The following is a 16,763-nucleotide window of genomic DNA, read 5'->3' as shown; positions in this document are numbered from 1 at the left end:
GGAAAAAAACCAGGACTGAAACAACAAATAGCACCTGAAAGGTAGTGGAGAGAAAACCCCTGAAACAGTGGCGAGAAAAAAACTCCCCAAAGGATCATAAAATATCCTCCTAAGACCCAGAAATGTATTTCTGTCTTAATCTCAAGATCCATCATTATACTCCGCTATGCTGGAGCCTACACTGTAAGGCACATTCAATAACAATAAAATAAATAATATTTCTGAAAATATTTTCAATTCAACATATTTTTGTCACAAAAATCCAAGAGATCCAAGCAACCTACCCATTTGAGTCCTTCAGGACTGGTGATGAACCGGCGACCCGATGCCGGTTTGGCGTTGCCGTTGGTTGCTGTGAGATTTGGACGTCCGTTTTTGCCTGAGCAAGGGAATCCAAATGGCAGCAACTCAGGAATAGCACTGATTTTTTCTTTTTGTATGCTCAAATAATTTTGGACCGGTTTCTATTTGTGCTTCTGAGAAACAGTCCAAATACAATCTTTGAGTTTGAATTGAGCTGCATATTCTTCCACCATCTTCTCGTCTTTATTTTTTCAGGTGGTCCACGGAAACATTAAAATGTATCTGTTTTACCTATATTTGCAGCATTCTGATCATAGTTGGTTAGAAATGTATGATGCAAATATTATCATCCATTGTCTATTTCATTGGATGAATAGCATAAAAAAACAACGCCCATCCTGCAAACTACCCGGCGGGGGTAATTTCAGGGGTATAAGACGGCGGGATGAACAGCCTCACCTTGTTCGTAGCTGGGCTTTGAGCCGCCGTTGATCACTTTCCCCGCCGTGCGGCCGGGGAAGCGAGTCCTGGACCCCACCTGGCGGTTTGCGAGGTTGGGGTACCGCAGGCGCCCGTTGGGGCCGATAACGGGGCGGCGGGGGGCCGTGGGGACCCTGGGCCGCTCGGGCACGGAGTCCCTCTCGATGCTGTCGTTTTCGCTCAGCTCGGGCCGGGAGGTCGCCGGCTTCGGCGGGACGGTTGCGACGATTTTGTCGGCGTTCTTCCCGTAAGCCTCCTTGTAGTCGTCCTTCGTCGCGGGGCTCTTCGGGACGGGGTTGTAGGAGGACGTGTCCTGGGAGACGGAGACGTCCGGAAGCGACGCGACCGGCTGTTTGATCTGGGGGGTTTGGGCTCCGACGGAGGCCAGGGACGACTCCCGGCTGGTCAGGACCCTGCCGCCCTGCCGGGGGACCCCCCTGCCCCCGGAACCTGGCCTCAGCTGCCGGTTCTGGACGGAGGGGGCCAGGGCGGGGGGCGCTGGTCGAGAGGTGGTAGTAGTGGTGGTGGCAGTAGTGGTGGTGGTGGTGGTGGCTGTGGTGGTGGTGGTGGTGGGTCGAGGGGTAGGGGTCGGCGTCTCCTCTGTCTCCTCCTCTTCCTCGGGCCGGGTGTGGGCCCCCGTGGCGGAGGGTAGGGTGGACTGGTTGGACCCAGGCTTGCGCTGGCCGTTCTGGAACCTGCCCAGTTTCCCCCGGGTCAGAACCCCCGGCTTCCTCCGACCCGGGTAGCGGTTCGGCAGGACGGGACCTCCGCCGTTACCGCCGGGCTGTGGAGAGGGCTCTTTAGGCGCCGGTTTGGGCTCGGCGACACCCTGGTCGTACGAGTCCTTCTTCTCAGGGTAGGAGACGGCGGCGTCCTCCTTCTTGGCGGCCTCTGTGGGCCTCTGTTCCTGCTCTTCCTCCACCGCCTCTTCCTCTTTCTCCTCCTCCAGCGTCTCCTGCGCCCGCTCGCTGGCCTGCGGGGTCCGCGAGCCGCCCCGAGTGCGAACGGGCGACCGCACCGAGGAGAAGACGCTGTGGTAGGACCGGGTCTGCGAGAGGGGCCGGCTCCTCCGGGTGGGCGTGGGGCTGACGGTCGTGGGGGTGCGTGGAGTGGGCTCCTCTTCCTCCTCCTCTTCCTCCTCCTCCTCATCCTCCTCCTCTGAGTCCTCCTCCGAGGCCACACGGGTGTCCTTCCTGAGATAGGGTCTGGAAGGCCTGGATAAACCTTGACTCCTAGAGTGGTGGGACGATGCTGAGGCAGCACTACTGGCTAGCGACAACGAGAAGACATTTTGTTTAGCGCCTGAGTCTTTTTGTCAGTATCCTCAATAAGCTCTTTAAAAACGGTAACAACGGTAACAGATCAAAGCTATAAAGTGACATTAATATCTAAATTCAACTATTTCTGTATGAAACAGTACAGAACACAAGGGTTGAGGGTGTCTACTGTCCCAATATGTAATAAACACGTTACATAATCACAATATAACAGGAGACATCCGTTAAAAAACTTTACACGAAAATGGGGGGGAGGGGGAACCTGTGATGGGGAGAAAATGAAAAGTGCTTACTTGCTGGCATGGCGACGCTGAAGGCCTTGCTCTGGGGGCCCTGGCCCCTCCGGTTGACGGCGCGGATCTTGAAGATGTAGCGCTCGCCGGGCTGCAGGCCTTCCACCACGGCGGACGTGCCGCTCCCGCGCACCGTCACCGTCTTCGCCCCAAACGGCTTCAGGGCCGGAGCGTAGGAGACGATGTACTCTGGAACGATTCGGCAGACGCTCACAACTCTGGGGACCGCCGGGGACCGGCGTTTTTGGACGGCGGCGCGGTCGGAATGCGGGTTAATGGCCGGTGTCTGCTGATTTACCGGTAGCACACAGGCGTTAATCCCTCTCCAGCTGATATTTTATGTGCAGTTTATATGCTGGGCTTCACTGGGGTGTATTGTGTATTGACTCCGTTGGCTCATTCCAATCACATATTTTATCCTTCCTTGCCTCGTTCCCCGACTGACCTGGAAATCAATCCAGGTCCACCATCTTTACAGATATTTTTAAGGATTCTTGAGTAAGTAAACATAAGTGCATCCTTTGTGGAAATAGGCCTATTTTTTCAGAACGTGTAAATAAAAGATTGACCTGTGGATCCACCTCTCCTAGGTGCTAGGAGCAAGGAAAGGAGGCAAAAATAAGTCACTGGGACGAGCCCTAGGCCTTAAAGGTGTGGTGATGAGTGAATAAATGATGAGTGTCTCTCGTGTGTGTTTCTCCGCGAGCGAGACGCCATTTTGAATACCTCTGATCCGGCCGTTGGGCTCCTCCGGCGGCTCCCAGGTTGCCGTGACAGCGGTGCCTTTGCCCCTCAGCGGCTTCACGTTAAAGTTCTCCGGGGCGCCCGTCGGAGCTGCGCGTTTTTCGGAAAAAAGAAAGCGTTAAAAACACGCGCTGTGCGCTATACGGGTAGTTCTAACTCTCGCCAAAAGATTCGAAATGAAAAAAAAAAGATTCTGCACAGGATTTTTTTTTTTTTTCAGGAAAGCACATGTGGTGAGGTCATTAATATGAGAAATGAAGGTGTTTGGTCCAAATAACTAGGAAAGGCGATAAACGCCGACATTTGCGTGAACCCTAACACTGAGCCAACTATGACATCGCAATGCTGCCTCGTGACAGCTCCAATGGAACATACTCCCTAACATGGAACATTAATCTCCTGAAGACATATATTCATCAGACGTTAGCAACTTTCCAAGTGTGGACGTACAGTATGCAAACCGCATTGGGGAATGAGTGAAATACTACCCTATGTTTTCCTATGAAAATATGCAACCTGCTGAAAGCGTGGGGGGAAATTCTGTTATGTACATTCATTTATAAGGGACACGATATTTGTTACACATGTGCTTGAGTAGAATGCCGAATGCATAATTCTGATCAAATTCACTTCTTATAAATGTCAACACTGTCTATAAAAATAGCTGTCTACACATTCCACCTATCTAAAGAGTATTTGGTGTTATCTCAATTTAGTCAGGCAGTTCACTAACCTACCGGATTCAGGGGTCCTCTGAAAGACGGAGACGCTCCACTTGCTGGTGCGGTCGCCCTGGGAGATCCGGATGGAGAACTCATACATGTTGTCGGCGGTGAGCGTGTCCACCAGGAGGCGCCGCTGGGTAGTTTCCCTGTAGTCCCACCGAGCGGACTCCCCCTTCTCCCTGTACCTCACAGTGTAGTACCTGCCCACACAAAGATAGTGGAGGACAAGACAAGACAGGCGTGTCATAATCCGGGACAACACGGAGCACACATGTCGCAGTCAGACAATTTTCCGCCCGGGAAATTACTGGACATGTGTTAAGACCGAACAATCAAAACAGAAACATTTAGATGACTATAAACGAAGTGCATGGGCTATCAATCAAAACAACGATCAAGAGAGCTGGCCTGAGCAACAGAGTGTTTGTAGGAAAGCTGCTCAGCTTGACCGAAACTCATTAAGTTATGAAATCCAGAAAGGCAACTCACAGAACAAACACTTCGTGAATATGCAGGAAGGACGTGCCATGTGGAATTGCGGTAGCGTCATATAAAACGTTTTATTACCCAAGGTTCAGGAGAAAATGTTGGTTGAAATGAGGACTGGCAGAATTTGCAAAACAGCTGTGGGGAACAGTCAGCGACTCTGCACACAGCTGCGTTCCATTAAAACGTGTGTTGCAGTGTTGCCCCGAGTCTTCCTAAGGGTTAGTCGCTTTGATATTTCCCAAGAAAATGTGCACTTTTTCAGGGGCGACATGGCTCAGGCGGTAAGAGCAGTTGTCTGGCAGTCAGAGGGTTGCCAGTTCGATCCCCCGCCCGGGCTGTGTCAAAGTGTCCCTGAGCAAGACACCTAATCCCCAAATGCTCCTGATGAGCTGGTTGGCGCCTTGCATGGTAGCCAATCACTGTTGGTGTGTATGAATGGGTGAATGAGAAGCATCAATTGTACAGCGCTTTGGATAAAGGCACTATATAAATGCCATTTTCTTGGCCCTTTTAAGATCGATTGAAGAACATGGTCTTGGCTACCTGGACGTGACCTGCTCACCTGGAGTTGCTGTCGGCCTTCTCCTTCTCCACCTCAGGGTCCACCCAGGAGACGAACACTGACTGGGGGGACATGACTCGGACACTTATGTCCTTCACGTCAGCAATTTCCCCCGAATCTGCAGGACGGACACAAAGGTAGCCGTTCAATGTCTAAAGCTAAAAACATGGTAACATGGTTCATGAAAAACTAATTGTTTTCTACTTTCCTCGCAGACACCTAAATGAAATTGCATGTCTGATTATCTCAAACTCTGTTTCATTGCAAATATCACACGTTTTAACACGAGTCATATTTCGCATCTCACCTAAATCCCACTGATTGCTGTTGATAAGTGCATAATCTGGTTACATGCATAACGTCACGTCATGCAGCACCAAAGGCAAGCGCAGTTATTAGGAGTTGACTATCGAAGAGACATCAAAGGGGAAGCCTGACTCTAATGTGAAGGCGAGGTTAGAATGTTTGTTTGTTTGTTTTTTTTTTGGGGGGGGGGGGTCACGCACCTACCTGGGGGGGGTTTTTTGTTGGTGAAAGCCTTTTGAACGGGGGAGCTCTGTCCAAGCGCTTTCTGTGCCTGCAGTGATACCACATACACGGACTCAGAGGCTACGAACAGAGAGGGATACCACACACGTCCACGGTTTACACATTCAAAAGGGCACAGCTGGAGGCCAATACGGCCCACAGTATGTCACTACAAAATCACTGCACTGTATTTCTGTCAGCTCTTTACAAAAATACATACATTTAAAAAACCGTACGTATCTCCAAATAGATAACCATTGTCCAAAATTGACTACAAGGACTCATCGTAATTTCATTAGACAAGTATTAACCACAAGTATTTTTTTCTATAAGATTTGGCCACGTGCCACGCTCCTCTTCTCTTACCAAGGTTTCGCCTTCTAGGGCTCCTCTGTTCAGCCTGTACGGGGGCACTGGGCCTCCTCCGGTCCTCCTGCAGGGAGGTGCTGGGCCTCCTCTGTTCGGCCTGCAGGGAGGTGCTGGGCCTCCTCTGTTCGGCCTGCAGGGAGGTGCTGGGCCTCCTCGTTTCTCCCGTCCTGCGGTCGTTCTGCGCCAGGCCCAGCAGGAAGCCCCGCTCCCGTTCGGGCTGCACCGCCCCCGAGTCGTGGGGAGGCCTCCGCTGCTCCACGACTCGCTCCGGCACCCTCACCGTCCTGCTGGGCACCCGCCTCTCTGAAAACACAGCTGCGTCAGGGGGCCCGACCGAGCACAGATGAGCCCTACTTCAAAGGTACAAGAGGTCATTTCAGACTCCTAATGGTCAAGAGAGGAATTGCAGCAACAAACACCCTCAAACCACAATGCTGGTTATCCCTACCCCCTTCTCTGTGAACGCGCTGATGTTGACGTTGATGTTTTTTTGGGGGGGTTTTTTACATCCATGTCAGCGTTCTAGAACTTCATCGCTCCATCAATTGTTGCGTCACCGTTAGATTGTTAGAATGTTCGATTAAGGTTCTCTCACACCCTAAAGGGTTAAAAAGACCAACGTGCTCAAACTATTGTACGCTTTCGAATGTAAACAATGTTCTGACGATGTTTAGGGAAACTGCTTTGTTCGAGGGCATAACAGCAGTGTCCACATGCCCCAACATTTGTCTTTCACTTTGACCTATCTCTCTCTGTGTTTCTCTCTCTCTATCTCTCTCTCTCTCTCCTTTTTTCCATTGGCGAATTCAGTTTGCACTAAAATCAGGCTTCACTGCCAAATGTAAACCACTAGGGACAGATTTGATTGAATCCAGGCCTCCAATGGGCATCCAATCAAAAGCTCTCACGAGCTGATTGGCTGTGAAGGACCGTGATAGTCTGTGTTGTGCCAAGTCAGTTTAATGTGTGAGAGGACGAGATACCGGGACCGGTGCCATTTTGTTTGATGGCAAAAAAACAAACCCCATCCCTGGTAATCTCTCTCTCTCTCTCTCTCTCTCTCTGCGGGGCTCTGCCTTTTCTTAGAATGCAGAAACACAAAGACGTTTCAGCTCTCCAGTATATCTGGCAGCGTGTTTACCGCTGTTGTCGTGCTGTTATTTGTGTCTCTCTGAACATCCTTTACCTGTCCTCCCACCTGACGGGACGCTTCCTGTTTAAATCAGAGCCCTCTTTAAAAAATAAACTGCCAAGCAACAACAAGCAGATGTAAACAAACGAGGAGAAACGCTGATTTGGACAAGGCTTCCTGTGGAAATCAAAACAAACCCAATGATCTGACTGTAAACCGGGACGAGGTTCCCATCTAATAGTTTTCAGCTGAAGAGTATTTTTCCTCTCGCTCACTCTCTCTGTTTCCTCTTTTAATATTTATAAACAGTGTGTCTTCAGATATAATCTCCTAGGGTTACACAAATCATTAGGTTACACAGGCAGGTCAAACACCCTGTAAAAAACCTGTAAAGTTTGACTTATATACCAGATATAATCTATATTCATATACTAAACGGATCTCCAGCCAAAACGAATCCACGCCGAAATCCAAGTTTCCCCATAAATACGCATGCAAGTACAGCATGCACGCAAGGAGCTTTTCAGGGTAAATCAACCCTGACAGAGAGTTTTTAACTCTGATATAGTACATGTCTTTCTCTTTATGACTTATATCATCCCTATAAGCTTTTTCCTGTGTAAAGGGCAAAGTGGCTGTGTCCCGAAAAAAGGACTGAAACTCGCAGCCCCCGGATTACTGGCACAGCTACTAACGCTCAAGCCCATTCGGGACAGGCCAATTCGTCTTGAATACCGTTTACCACAGAGACCTCAAATCAACATCGTGCATTATTTCGGTGGTAAGCGGCCCTTTTAAAAAGGTGCACTACTTCACAGGGCAGCGGACAGGGGGAGCTGCTCGTGCCAGAATAAGGCAGATTAGCTCGGACAGAACTGGCAGTGACACGGTCCTGTGTGAGAGGGCAAGAGCCAGGGCGCAAAAAAAACTAATTCAGCTAGTTTTCCCTCTCGCTTCCTTTCTCTCTCGCACGCTTTTTCTAATGCAAATTTCAAACTGTTTTATTGGCAGGTGAAACATCTGTAATCATTAACATCTTATTGTTAACAATATTATTGCTACATTTGTGAAGCGCAGAGCACTACATTCATATATATTAACGCAGACTAACTCTATCTCTGTCTCTTTCTCTCTCTCTCTTTCACTGGGTGTTCATGAACAGACCCCTCGTACCTGTCTGGGTGGCACACCTGCCCCTACCACTCACCCATAACCTCATAAATATGACAAGAAATCACTCTGCTATTGACGTGTTAGCTCAATACCCCTCATTAACTTGGCAAAACAAAACCACCCATCGCCCATAACCTCCACAGTGCCGATCCATCAATCAACACTTCATGAAACTTTACGTTTACAGTTTCAGCGAATGGCCCTCAGCCATGCATTGGGGTAAAACTAGTTGCAATAATACCACAGTAACTTACAATTCAACTTAACATGTGGCACACAAGTCATGTTTGCATATAGATCAGGGGTGCACAACAAGGGCCAATCCGTTTCAGGATTTTGTGCCAACTTCAGGTCTTAATTATTTAATTGACTCAGTTATATCTTATCTGTCATGTGTATGAGTACCGGCTACAGCTGCAGACTGCAAGTGTATCCTAAAGATTTTACTGTGCTCAAGTACAGGCTTGAACCATGGTAATTTATAGAGCTGTCAGCAAATTAAAAACAAGGTAATTGGTTGAAACAAAAACCAGTACCAGTACCTCAAGACCTCGGCCCTCAAGGACCAGAATGGTAAACCCTAGATATAGATCCTTACCCCGACCACTTGGAATCATAAATCTGCAGAAATGCGATGAGAAAAACCTCATGGTATATTTGGGAACAGCAGGGGGCTGTGATTTGAGGGGATAACCACTGGATGTCACAGTGAGTCTAGGACTGCCGTGCACTGTGTGTCAGCCGCAGCAGTGTGTGACTCAGCCTGTCAATCAGCCTGTCAGGCAGCACTTGTGACAGTTTTAGAGCCAAACTTCAGCACTGAGAGTGGGCTTATCTTTAATCTCTCTTTCCTCAAAGTTTGTATCCCAGATCAGGACTCCCCATTTGGTTTGAATCAGCAGAGTCTTCCTGTGGTTTGGCCAGCTCTCTCTCTCTCTCTCTCTCTCTCTCTCTCTCTCTTTCTCTCTCTCACACACACACACACACTCTCACACACACACACGCTGACTTTTTCTTGAAATGTACTTTGCAGATGCAATAATTTAAACGAAGCCTCTGCCACATCGGCAGTTATCGCACAGAACTGTGGGAATTGTAGTCCTCAGGAGCGTTTATGCTCTTTCACTACCTCTTACTGTAACCTATCAACATTATTATCAAATCTATAGGCCAGCGGAGGATGGGCATGCCTCTATAGCCGGGTTCCTCCCAAGATTTCTTCCCATCAGGGAGTCATTTACCTCATATACTACTGGGGGCTTAGGGCTGATATGTTCAATTCCCTTCTCTGTTACTCTGTAAAGCATTTTTCTGTCAGTCTCCTGTGAAAAGCCCTCTACAAAAATAAATTGAATTGAGTAGAATTGAACACAATGTAGATTTGGCTCATTGCAGTTTCGCATTTGGAGCATTTACTAGTACACAGCGTACCACAGAAAGTCAAAGCCCTGGTCGGGCTGACTGATGAAAACTATGTGATTACGAGGCATTTACTGGGTCATTATCTTCATGGCAAGCAAAAGCATTTCTGACATTAAGAGGGTCTAATTACAACAGTAAACAGCTCGCTGAAATCCAGAGCTCACAGTTGTGGTTGGAAGGAACACCAGCAGACACGGTGGTGGCCAGAATGGAGCTTGAGAGCCAATCCACAGAGCCAGATATACAGTATAACTCTATACTGCAGGACTACTTCATCAGTAGTTTAGCAGTGCCTCTAGATATTTTGCATCAACTGAATAAACAGTGTTTTTGTAACACCTTCAATTATGTGCCCATTAATAAAACAATAAAAGGCATTAATATTTAATCATGTGCAATGCCTATACAAGAACACACACTCATTACTATTATAATTTATTATGACTTGTCAAACATTATTTAACTCTAAAAAAGCAAAATTACTTATTCATGGTACTTGTCCTGTCTACACAATTTCTCAGGGGGATGGTTTGTGTGAGTGCTGAAGGTTATTAATGTTAATTAATGTATTATTAAAGAGTTATTAATTAGTTATTAATAATGCGCTAATAATGTATTCATTGTGGCACTCCTCAGTTGGTATATCCAGGATAATGGACTGGTTTCTGTGGCAGTTATATCACCCAGCTGTGACAGGGTGTCACCGTTTAGGGTTCCAAACATTTAGAGCCAAAATGGAGGCAGTGGCTGCGGATCATTGGAGTACAGGGGAAAATGAGTTCTGTTTCCACGATACCTGCCACCGATGCATTCGCAGGCAGCGACCGCCCAACTGCAAAGCCGTCCAGTTTCGCCAGCCGTCCTCCTGTAAGGGGAGGCAACAGGTTCATCAGGAATTCAAAGCGCCGAAAGCTAGATGACCAATAATCATAACTTTATTTAAATAGCGCTTTTTCAGAACAATGGCGCCCAAAGCGCTTTCCAAAAAAAAACCCAAACAAGATTTTAAAAAATACAATTAGACCAACAAAACAGCAGTGAAGACGCACAATACAATTTAACTTGGTGGTTAATGGTAGAATAAACGTAATTCACCAAAAAGTGCCTTAAAACTGTCAACTGTCTCTGCCTTTCTAATGTCAACAGTCACGCAATCCAGGGCCATAATATAAACTAAGACTGCCAGCCATAGGCCGTATGTAAGTCCGGATAACAACGTTATAGGTTTGTGTGACGAGTTTGTGTTAATACGTTTGTGTGAAGCGTTACATTTTCTGCATGCAGGATGAAGACCAGTCGAGGCAGTGCATTCGGGTCCCTCCAATTCCGAGTAGAATGTGGAGCATTTAGTTCCAGGTCAAGGTAAGGTCAAACTGTTCACCCCACTCTTTATAAAAGTCCAGACAGTAGCAGTGAGCGTGACATCCGTTATTTTCCCACCGCTTTCTAATCTTTTTTCATATTTCTCTCTGCTCTGTTTCTGTCCCCGAACAGATAATTTTTTTATACATCTGTTTTGTCTTTTTTGTCTTCGGCAGTTTTCGCTGGCAAGGCGTCGCTTTTCAATTTAATGAACTTTTATTTATTTAAAAAAACGATGAGTTCACATTTGTCCATGGAAAGAAAATACATACTTCTAAGAGACCTCTAAAAGATTTATCAGGCCAGCTCTTGGAAGAGGAGCTAGCACAACACAAGCTGGCTTCAAAAGAGATTCCATTGGACACAAAGCAAGAGCTCTGGCCATATTCTCTAATAATGATGAACTGCAGGCATTAGCCAAGTATAGCAGAACATGTAATAACTACAAAAGCAGACACAGCTAATTAAATACTTCATGTACTGTGGACAAAAACTGTTGGGCCCTGAAATCAGACCTTATAAAATTAAACATGGGGCTGCAACACCCATGAGCTATAAACTGTAAACTTGAACGAAAAACCTAAAATTCTGAATAACCACACATTCATTTGGGCTGACATATTGGCTGACATGGACACATGTGCTGGACAGAACGTGGATAGACTTGTGATGGAACAAAACACCCATCTGAATACCCATCTACTCTAGGGCTGATAACCTACATCTGAATACCCATCTACTCTTGGGCCAATAACCACGTGAACAATATCTCAGGGTAACATTTGCGACCTGATCTTATTTTTAGCTCCAAAACCGCCCCCAGTGCCCTAATCCCCTGAAAAGGTTGGAATCATCTCTGGGGAAACTGTAAAGCATATCCAGAATCAAAAACATGATTTTACAGAACATTTCATACATGTTCACTGTCTGAGTGAGACCGTCGGCAGTAGCCGGTTGTAGGGCACATATGTTCTCCATACTATCGCTGAAAACACACCATAGCACTTCAGTGTTTGAAACTTCACCATATGTTGCTCTACTGCACAGACATGGGTTCACAAACAGTATCGGAAGCTGTGACGTACAACACAGTACTTCAGCAAATGAAAGTCGTGCAGTTAGCAACAAATTTTAAATGCCGGAGAAAAAAAAAAAGTCGACAAAATTTCAGCAAAATTGCGGCAGATGCCATCTCCGTGGCCACAGCCCAAACTAAACTCGCTTTGTAACGTGGAATGGATAGATCGTGGGAAATGCTGGTCCAAAGATCTCGTTTGTTCTGCACAAATGGTCTGCCACTAGAACAATATCGCCAGGTATGAATTTTTAGAACAGCTTTGTTCTATACATTCAGCAAAACTAGTGGTAAATAACGTTACAAAGCTAGCAGTAAATAAGGAAGTCCTGCTCCCAGGTCACTCACCGGTGGGAGTCTCGGCGCGGTACACCGGCTTGCTCATCCCCTCGCTGTTCTCGGCGGCCATTTTCAGGAAGTGCAGAACGCCAGGCTCTGGGAGAGAACATTACACAAAATGGCGGCCATTTTTGAACTGTACTTTAGCACATTGTGAAATTATTAGTGACGGGAACACGGCACCTATTTGTTTTGTATTGAATGGAGTAATGAAATGTAGTTCCCAGAACTACGGTATAATTACTTAACCGGACCTAATAGGCTTACTTGCTGTATGGCACAATATCAGTTTATACAACTTATTTATGGTTGCTGTGACAACATAAATGGGCTTGTCACCGTAACTTAGAACTGTAATTGTAACTTAAGCCAAGAAACCTGCTATATCCCAAAATATTACATGATGGTTGTAACTGTAAATCTGTAACTGGTAAATCAACAATGCAACAATACATTCTGTCAGACACTCTCACGTAAGAGAATAGCAGGTTTTTCTCTGAGCATGTTTTTTTTAATCTGTATGTTCTGCATAGCTCATATAAATCAGAACTCCGGTGGATCTACAGGGACATTCATTCACCGTGCAGGCTGCCAAAATAAAACAAATATAGAGGGAACACGGTATTGTCTGTGTGTCTAAGATGGCTTCTCCCGTGAAACAGAGCAGGTACGCGGGGCGGTTTGCTCACCTACATCCTCCAGTATTTGGGACCTCCTGCTCCCGTCCACTCTGAGGTAACGCAGGGACTTCATGGACGTCCCGTAGCCGAGGCTGTAGCGCTCGACCGGCCGGGCGTCAGGCTCGCCGGGGGGGTCCCACGACACCAGGAGGCCCCGCTCCGCCGGAGCCAGCTTCACGTTCTGCGGCCGCAGGGGGGGAGGCGCTGCAACCACAGCACAGGTGTTTTACAGGTGTGTTACCTGACAGGTACTTTTTACAGGTGTGTTACATGTGTGTTACCAGTCTGGTGTTTTTTACAGGTGTTACAGGTGTGTTACCTGACTGGTATTTAAAGAGAATCCTTGAGACTCCAATATCAGGGGGTTGCAACAAACAGCTCAGGTAATTTCTGGAATAGGTAATTTCTGGAAATCTTTGAGATAATCCGGAGATAAATTATTTCATTTTATTTTTTGATTCTTTAAGGAACAAATTGCCTGAATGCACAATACCCTGAAAGCTCAATAATGTGCTATTTTGCACAAACAAAAACTGAGTAATTTTTGGGCATTGGGCATCTCCCTATAGCCGGGTTCCTCCCGAGACTTCTTTCCATAAGGGAGTCATTTTTACCTCATGTCTGGGGGCACAGGGCTGGTATTTACATTTTTTCCCCTTCTGTTACCCTGTAAAGTGGCTTTGGGTCTTCTGTGACAAGTGCTACACAAATAACATTGAGTTTAATTTAACTGAATTGAGTAGAAAACAAAGAAAGTTTGTAAATAGGATACAAACCATGTTTTAACCATTTGTTGTGGTTCAGGGACCAAAGGTTTAGTGTACGATTTTATTTATTTATTTTTTGGTTCCTAGTTTTTGGAATGTAAGTCTGCATCCCTGTCACCACACTGAACTGACTGAATTTTGAATTTTCAACACACTGCGTGAGATTTCATAATAAATTCAGCCAAGCTTTAGTGCCCAGGACAAGGAACCCAAAATCTGGAATAGATGAACACAGCCTTGTGTGCCAGAAATACCAATTCAGATATAAAATTACATTCATCATCCGTGTAGTACTTTGATCCACTTTTGGAATTTTTCAGGTGACAGAGAGGCCAGTTGGTAACAGGAGATAATGAATACCGTGCCATGTATGTTTTGAAAAATTGGTTAGCGCACCACGCCCGGGATACAAGAGTTACAAGCTCCATCTTGAATTCATGTGAAAAAACAGAGTCCCTGTATTACTCAGGTTCCCAAACCAATTGCACGTGTCAGTATATCACTTTCAGTAGACCGTTCACTTGCGGCATTCGCGTTATACTGAATAACAGTCCCCGGCTCTTTGATCCTTTTCCACATTTTGGCAAGATGTGGTTAAATCACATCCGTGCGTTCAGCTGCGCTGAATGTTGACGTTAGGGCAGCGTTCAGAAAAATAAGTTCCAGCGCCCAGCGTTCAGGCACGTGAAAGCGCAATGCACCTCCGACTGCAGGAGACCCAGGGCCGGTGCAATCAAAGACGCGGATGTGGAACACAGTTCAACAGCTTGGATGAACACGGCAAGATCAGGCATATGTTAAAACATCCACATGAGAATATGTAGCTAAGCCCTGTGAAGTTGAGGACAAATTTGTCCGTAATCCTCCACACACTAGATAGGGGCCTCAGGCCATTAGCTCGAGGACATGTATGCATGTCTTAGTAAGTCAGCCTGTCAGGCAAACTCATCATGACAAAACCGCTGTCCTTATGCGGGTTAATGACTGGATACATGGCATGCCTAAACGCTATATACCTCACACTAGGAACCCTGTGATTCCATAGAAGAACCCTATCTAGACAAGGGTTCTTTGTTGGGCAACATCATTCTTTGTCTGGGGGTTCTCTCAGTTCAAAAAATCAAGTTAAAAAAATTATAATTACTCTTCAGCCAGATTGAAGTAGAACAGGTGGCTTGGTGCATGTGTTACAGCAGGGTTCTTGCACCGCAAGCCCAATGTCACTCATAGGCAAGTTCATTCACGCAGTCTCATAACCAACGGGTGGGTAATTAGAGGCAGAGGCAGTTGGGGTTAAGGTTAGGGCTAGGGTTACCGTTAGGGCAAGTTCAGCTTTCACATAAGCACCCATTAACAGCCTTTAAGTAACTGCATACAATTAACATAATTACGGACATGGTGTAATTACATGTGAACAACCATGTTCTGTGCTTCAAATAAATAGAGCTTAAATCACATATGGCTATGCTTAATGGAAATATCATCACCCTGTGGAACTGTCAAGTAAAAGCCTCTCTCCTCTGCTTTCTTCTCCTACATGTTCTATTAATAACCCAATTTGAAGAGCAGAGTTTTTTTGGAATGTTTTCTCAAAATTCCAGGTCAGTGTTCTAGAACTTGGTTGCTTTCAGTCACCAGTAGTGATTGTGACATCAGCGTTAGAATGAGATGAGTTGAGAACATTCTAATCACACACATACCTGATCTTACTCCTTAGTAGGCTACTTCTAAAGGGAGGCATTCTGCAATGCATTACATTACATTACGTGACATTTAGCAGACGCTCTTATCCAGAGCGACGTACAACAAAGTGCAAATCAATCAATGCACCGGTAAAATGGCGATACGCAGTTTACTGGAGGCAGCAGAAAATAATTCAGCAGTGATGTATTCACGGCTGACGAGGCAGCATATGGACGTCTTGGAGCTGCAGACACGCATCCAAAACCGTCCGCTGTATATCCACAAACCAGGTGTAGACTGACAAAATGTGCTCACATACTTTCCATTTTATGATCAGTGTCTGCTGCATGCACACAGTCAATCCCCCAGCGTCACTTCAACTTTAGCTGAGGCTATATCAGTCCAAGTGGGGTCAGTCAGATATACTCTATCAGTGATAAACACACTATATCAGAGTTGATGCAACATTTTAGCATGTATGACTGTCTGTTTGATTGACAGTGAATGAGAAGCTCCACAATAGCACCTCCACAATAACTATTACCAAACAAAAACCCCTCAAGCACTGCTGGAAATGAAGTTTGAGATTCATCGCCTCCTACCCAGCGAAACAGGCAGTGTGAAATCGACACTGACAGAGTGAAGTGGGAATGGATGGAGGCCGTTTGACTCCAACGTGTACAACAGAACCGTTACAGGCCCGTTCGTTTTTATTTCGACCCGTTAACAGCCGTCTTAATGGGCAATATCGTTTTATGGGGAAAGAGAAATAATCAACTTTTACTGGCCTCATTAAATGGGTAAATAAATAAAAACATGAAGAAAAGTGGTGTTTCAGCGGGGTGTTTTCATCGTGCCCTTTTGAATTTGAGGTCTTTACTGCGATGGAAATCAAATAAAAATAGTGGGAAGTGATGTGCTTGTACAAAACAGGTCGACAATTATTTTTAACGTTTGGTAGCGGCGCATATATAATAAACAATATTTGACGAAAGACTGAAAATAGTAAGTTAAGAGAAGTACTTTGTGCTTAATTACTAAAAAGCAGTATGTTGAGGGAAAAAAGCCATGCTGTGGCCTCATGCAGCCGATGATTTAAAAAGTTTTAAAAGATTTGTGATCCGCTTGACAAGTGTACCACTGGAATTTCAGGACGTTAATGGGCTAATAACACCTCAAGTAACCAAACCATAACCCCCCGCTCTCCAGCATTCTCACTCTCCGCTGAGTGGACCTCCAGGCCACCCAAGGCTACCACACCAACAGACTAGAGTGACAGTCACCAAATCTGGACCTCAAATCTAAATCCAGCCCTGCTTCTCTTTTCTCCAGGGTAATTAGTGGAACAATTGGCCCTCCT

General features: G+C 46.1%; 1 protein-coding gene across 1 annotated transcript in view; it reads right to left on the bottom strand.

The window, feature by feature from the left end:
- Nucleotides 1-16,763, bottom strand: part of fndc1 (fibronectin type III domain containing 1) — a 43,104-nt gene that overhangs the window by 24,256 nt on the left and 2,085 nt on the right. Inside the window, exons 2-13 of the mRNA XM_061241538.1 lie at nucleotides 12,963-13,157; nucleotides 12,283-12,369; nucleotides 10,294-10,362; nucleotides 5,768-6,073; nucleotides 5,384-5,482; nucleotides 4,874-4,991; nucleotides 3,835-4,022; nucleotides 3,080-3,187; nucleotides 2,354-2,542; nucleotides 1,922-2,052; nucleotides 763-1,831; nucleotides 285-379 (exon numbers count right to left, since the gene is read on the bottom strand). Coding sequence (XP_061097522.1) covers nucleotides 285-379; nucleotides 763-1,831; nucleotides 1,922-2,052; nucleotides 2,354-2,542; nucleotides 3,080-3,187; nucleotides 3,835-4,022; nucleotides 4,874-4,991; nucleotides 5,384-5,482; nucleotides 5,768-6,073; nucleotides 10,294-10,362; nucleotides 12,283-12,369; nucleotides 12,963-13,157 — 2,654 coding nt within the window. The remainder of the gene's footprint in view (nucleotides 1-284; nucleotides 380-762; nucleotides 1,832-1,921; nucleotides 2,053-2,353; nucleotides 2,543-3,079; nucleotides 3,188-3,834; nucleotides 4,023-4,873; nucleotides 4,992-5,383; nucleotides 5,483-5,767; nucleotides 6,074-10,293; nucleotides 10,363-12,282; nucleotides 12,370-12,962; nucleotides 13,158-16,763) is intronic.

This window comes from Conger conger, chromosome 5 (genome assembly GCF_963514075.1).
Source record: "Conger conger chromosome 5, fConCon1.1, whole genome shotgun sequence".
Taxonomy (NCBI): Eukaryota; Metazoa; Chordata; class Actinopteri; order Anguilliformes; family Congridae; genus Conger; species Conger conger.
This window is presented reverse-complemented; position numbering and strand designations above follow the sequence as displayed.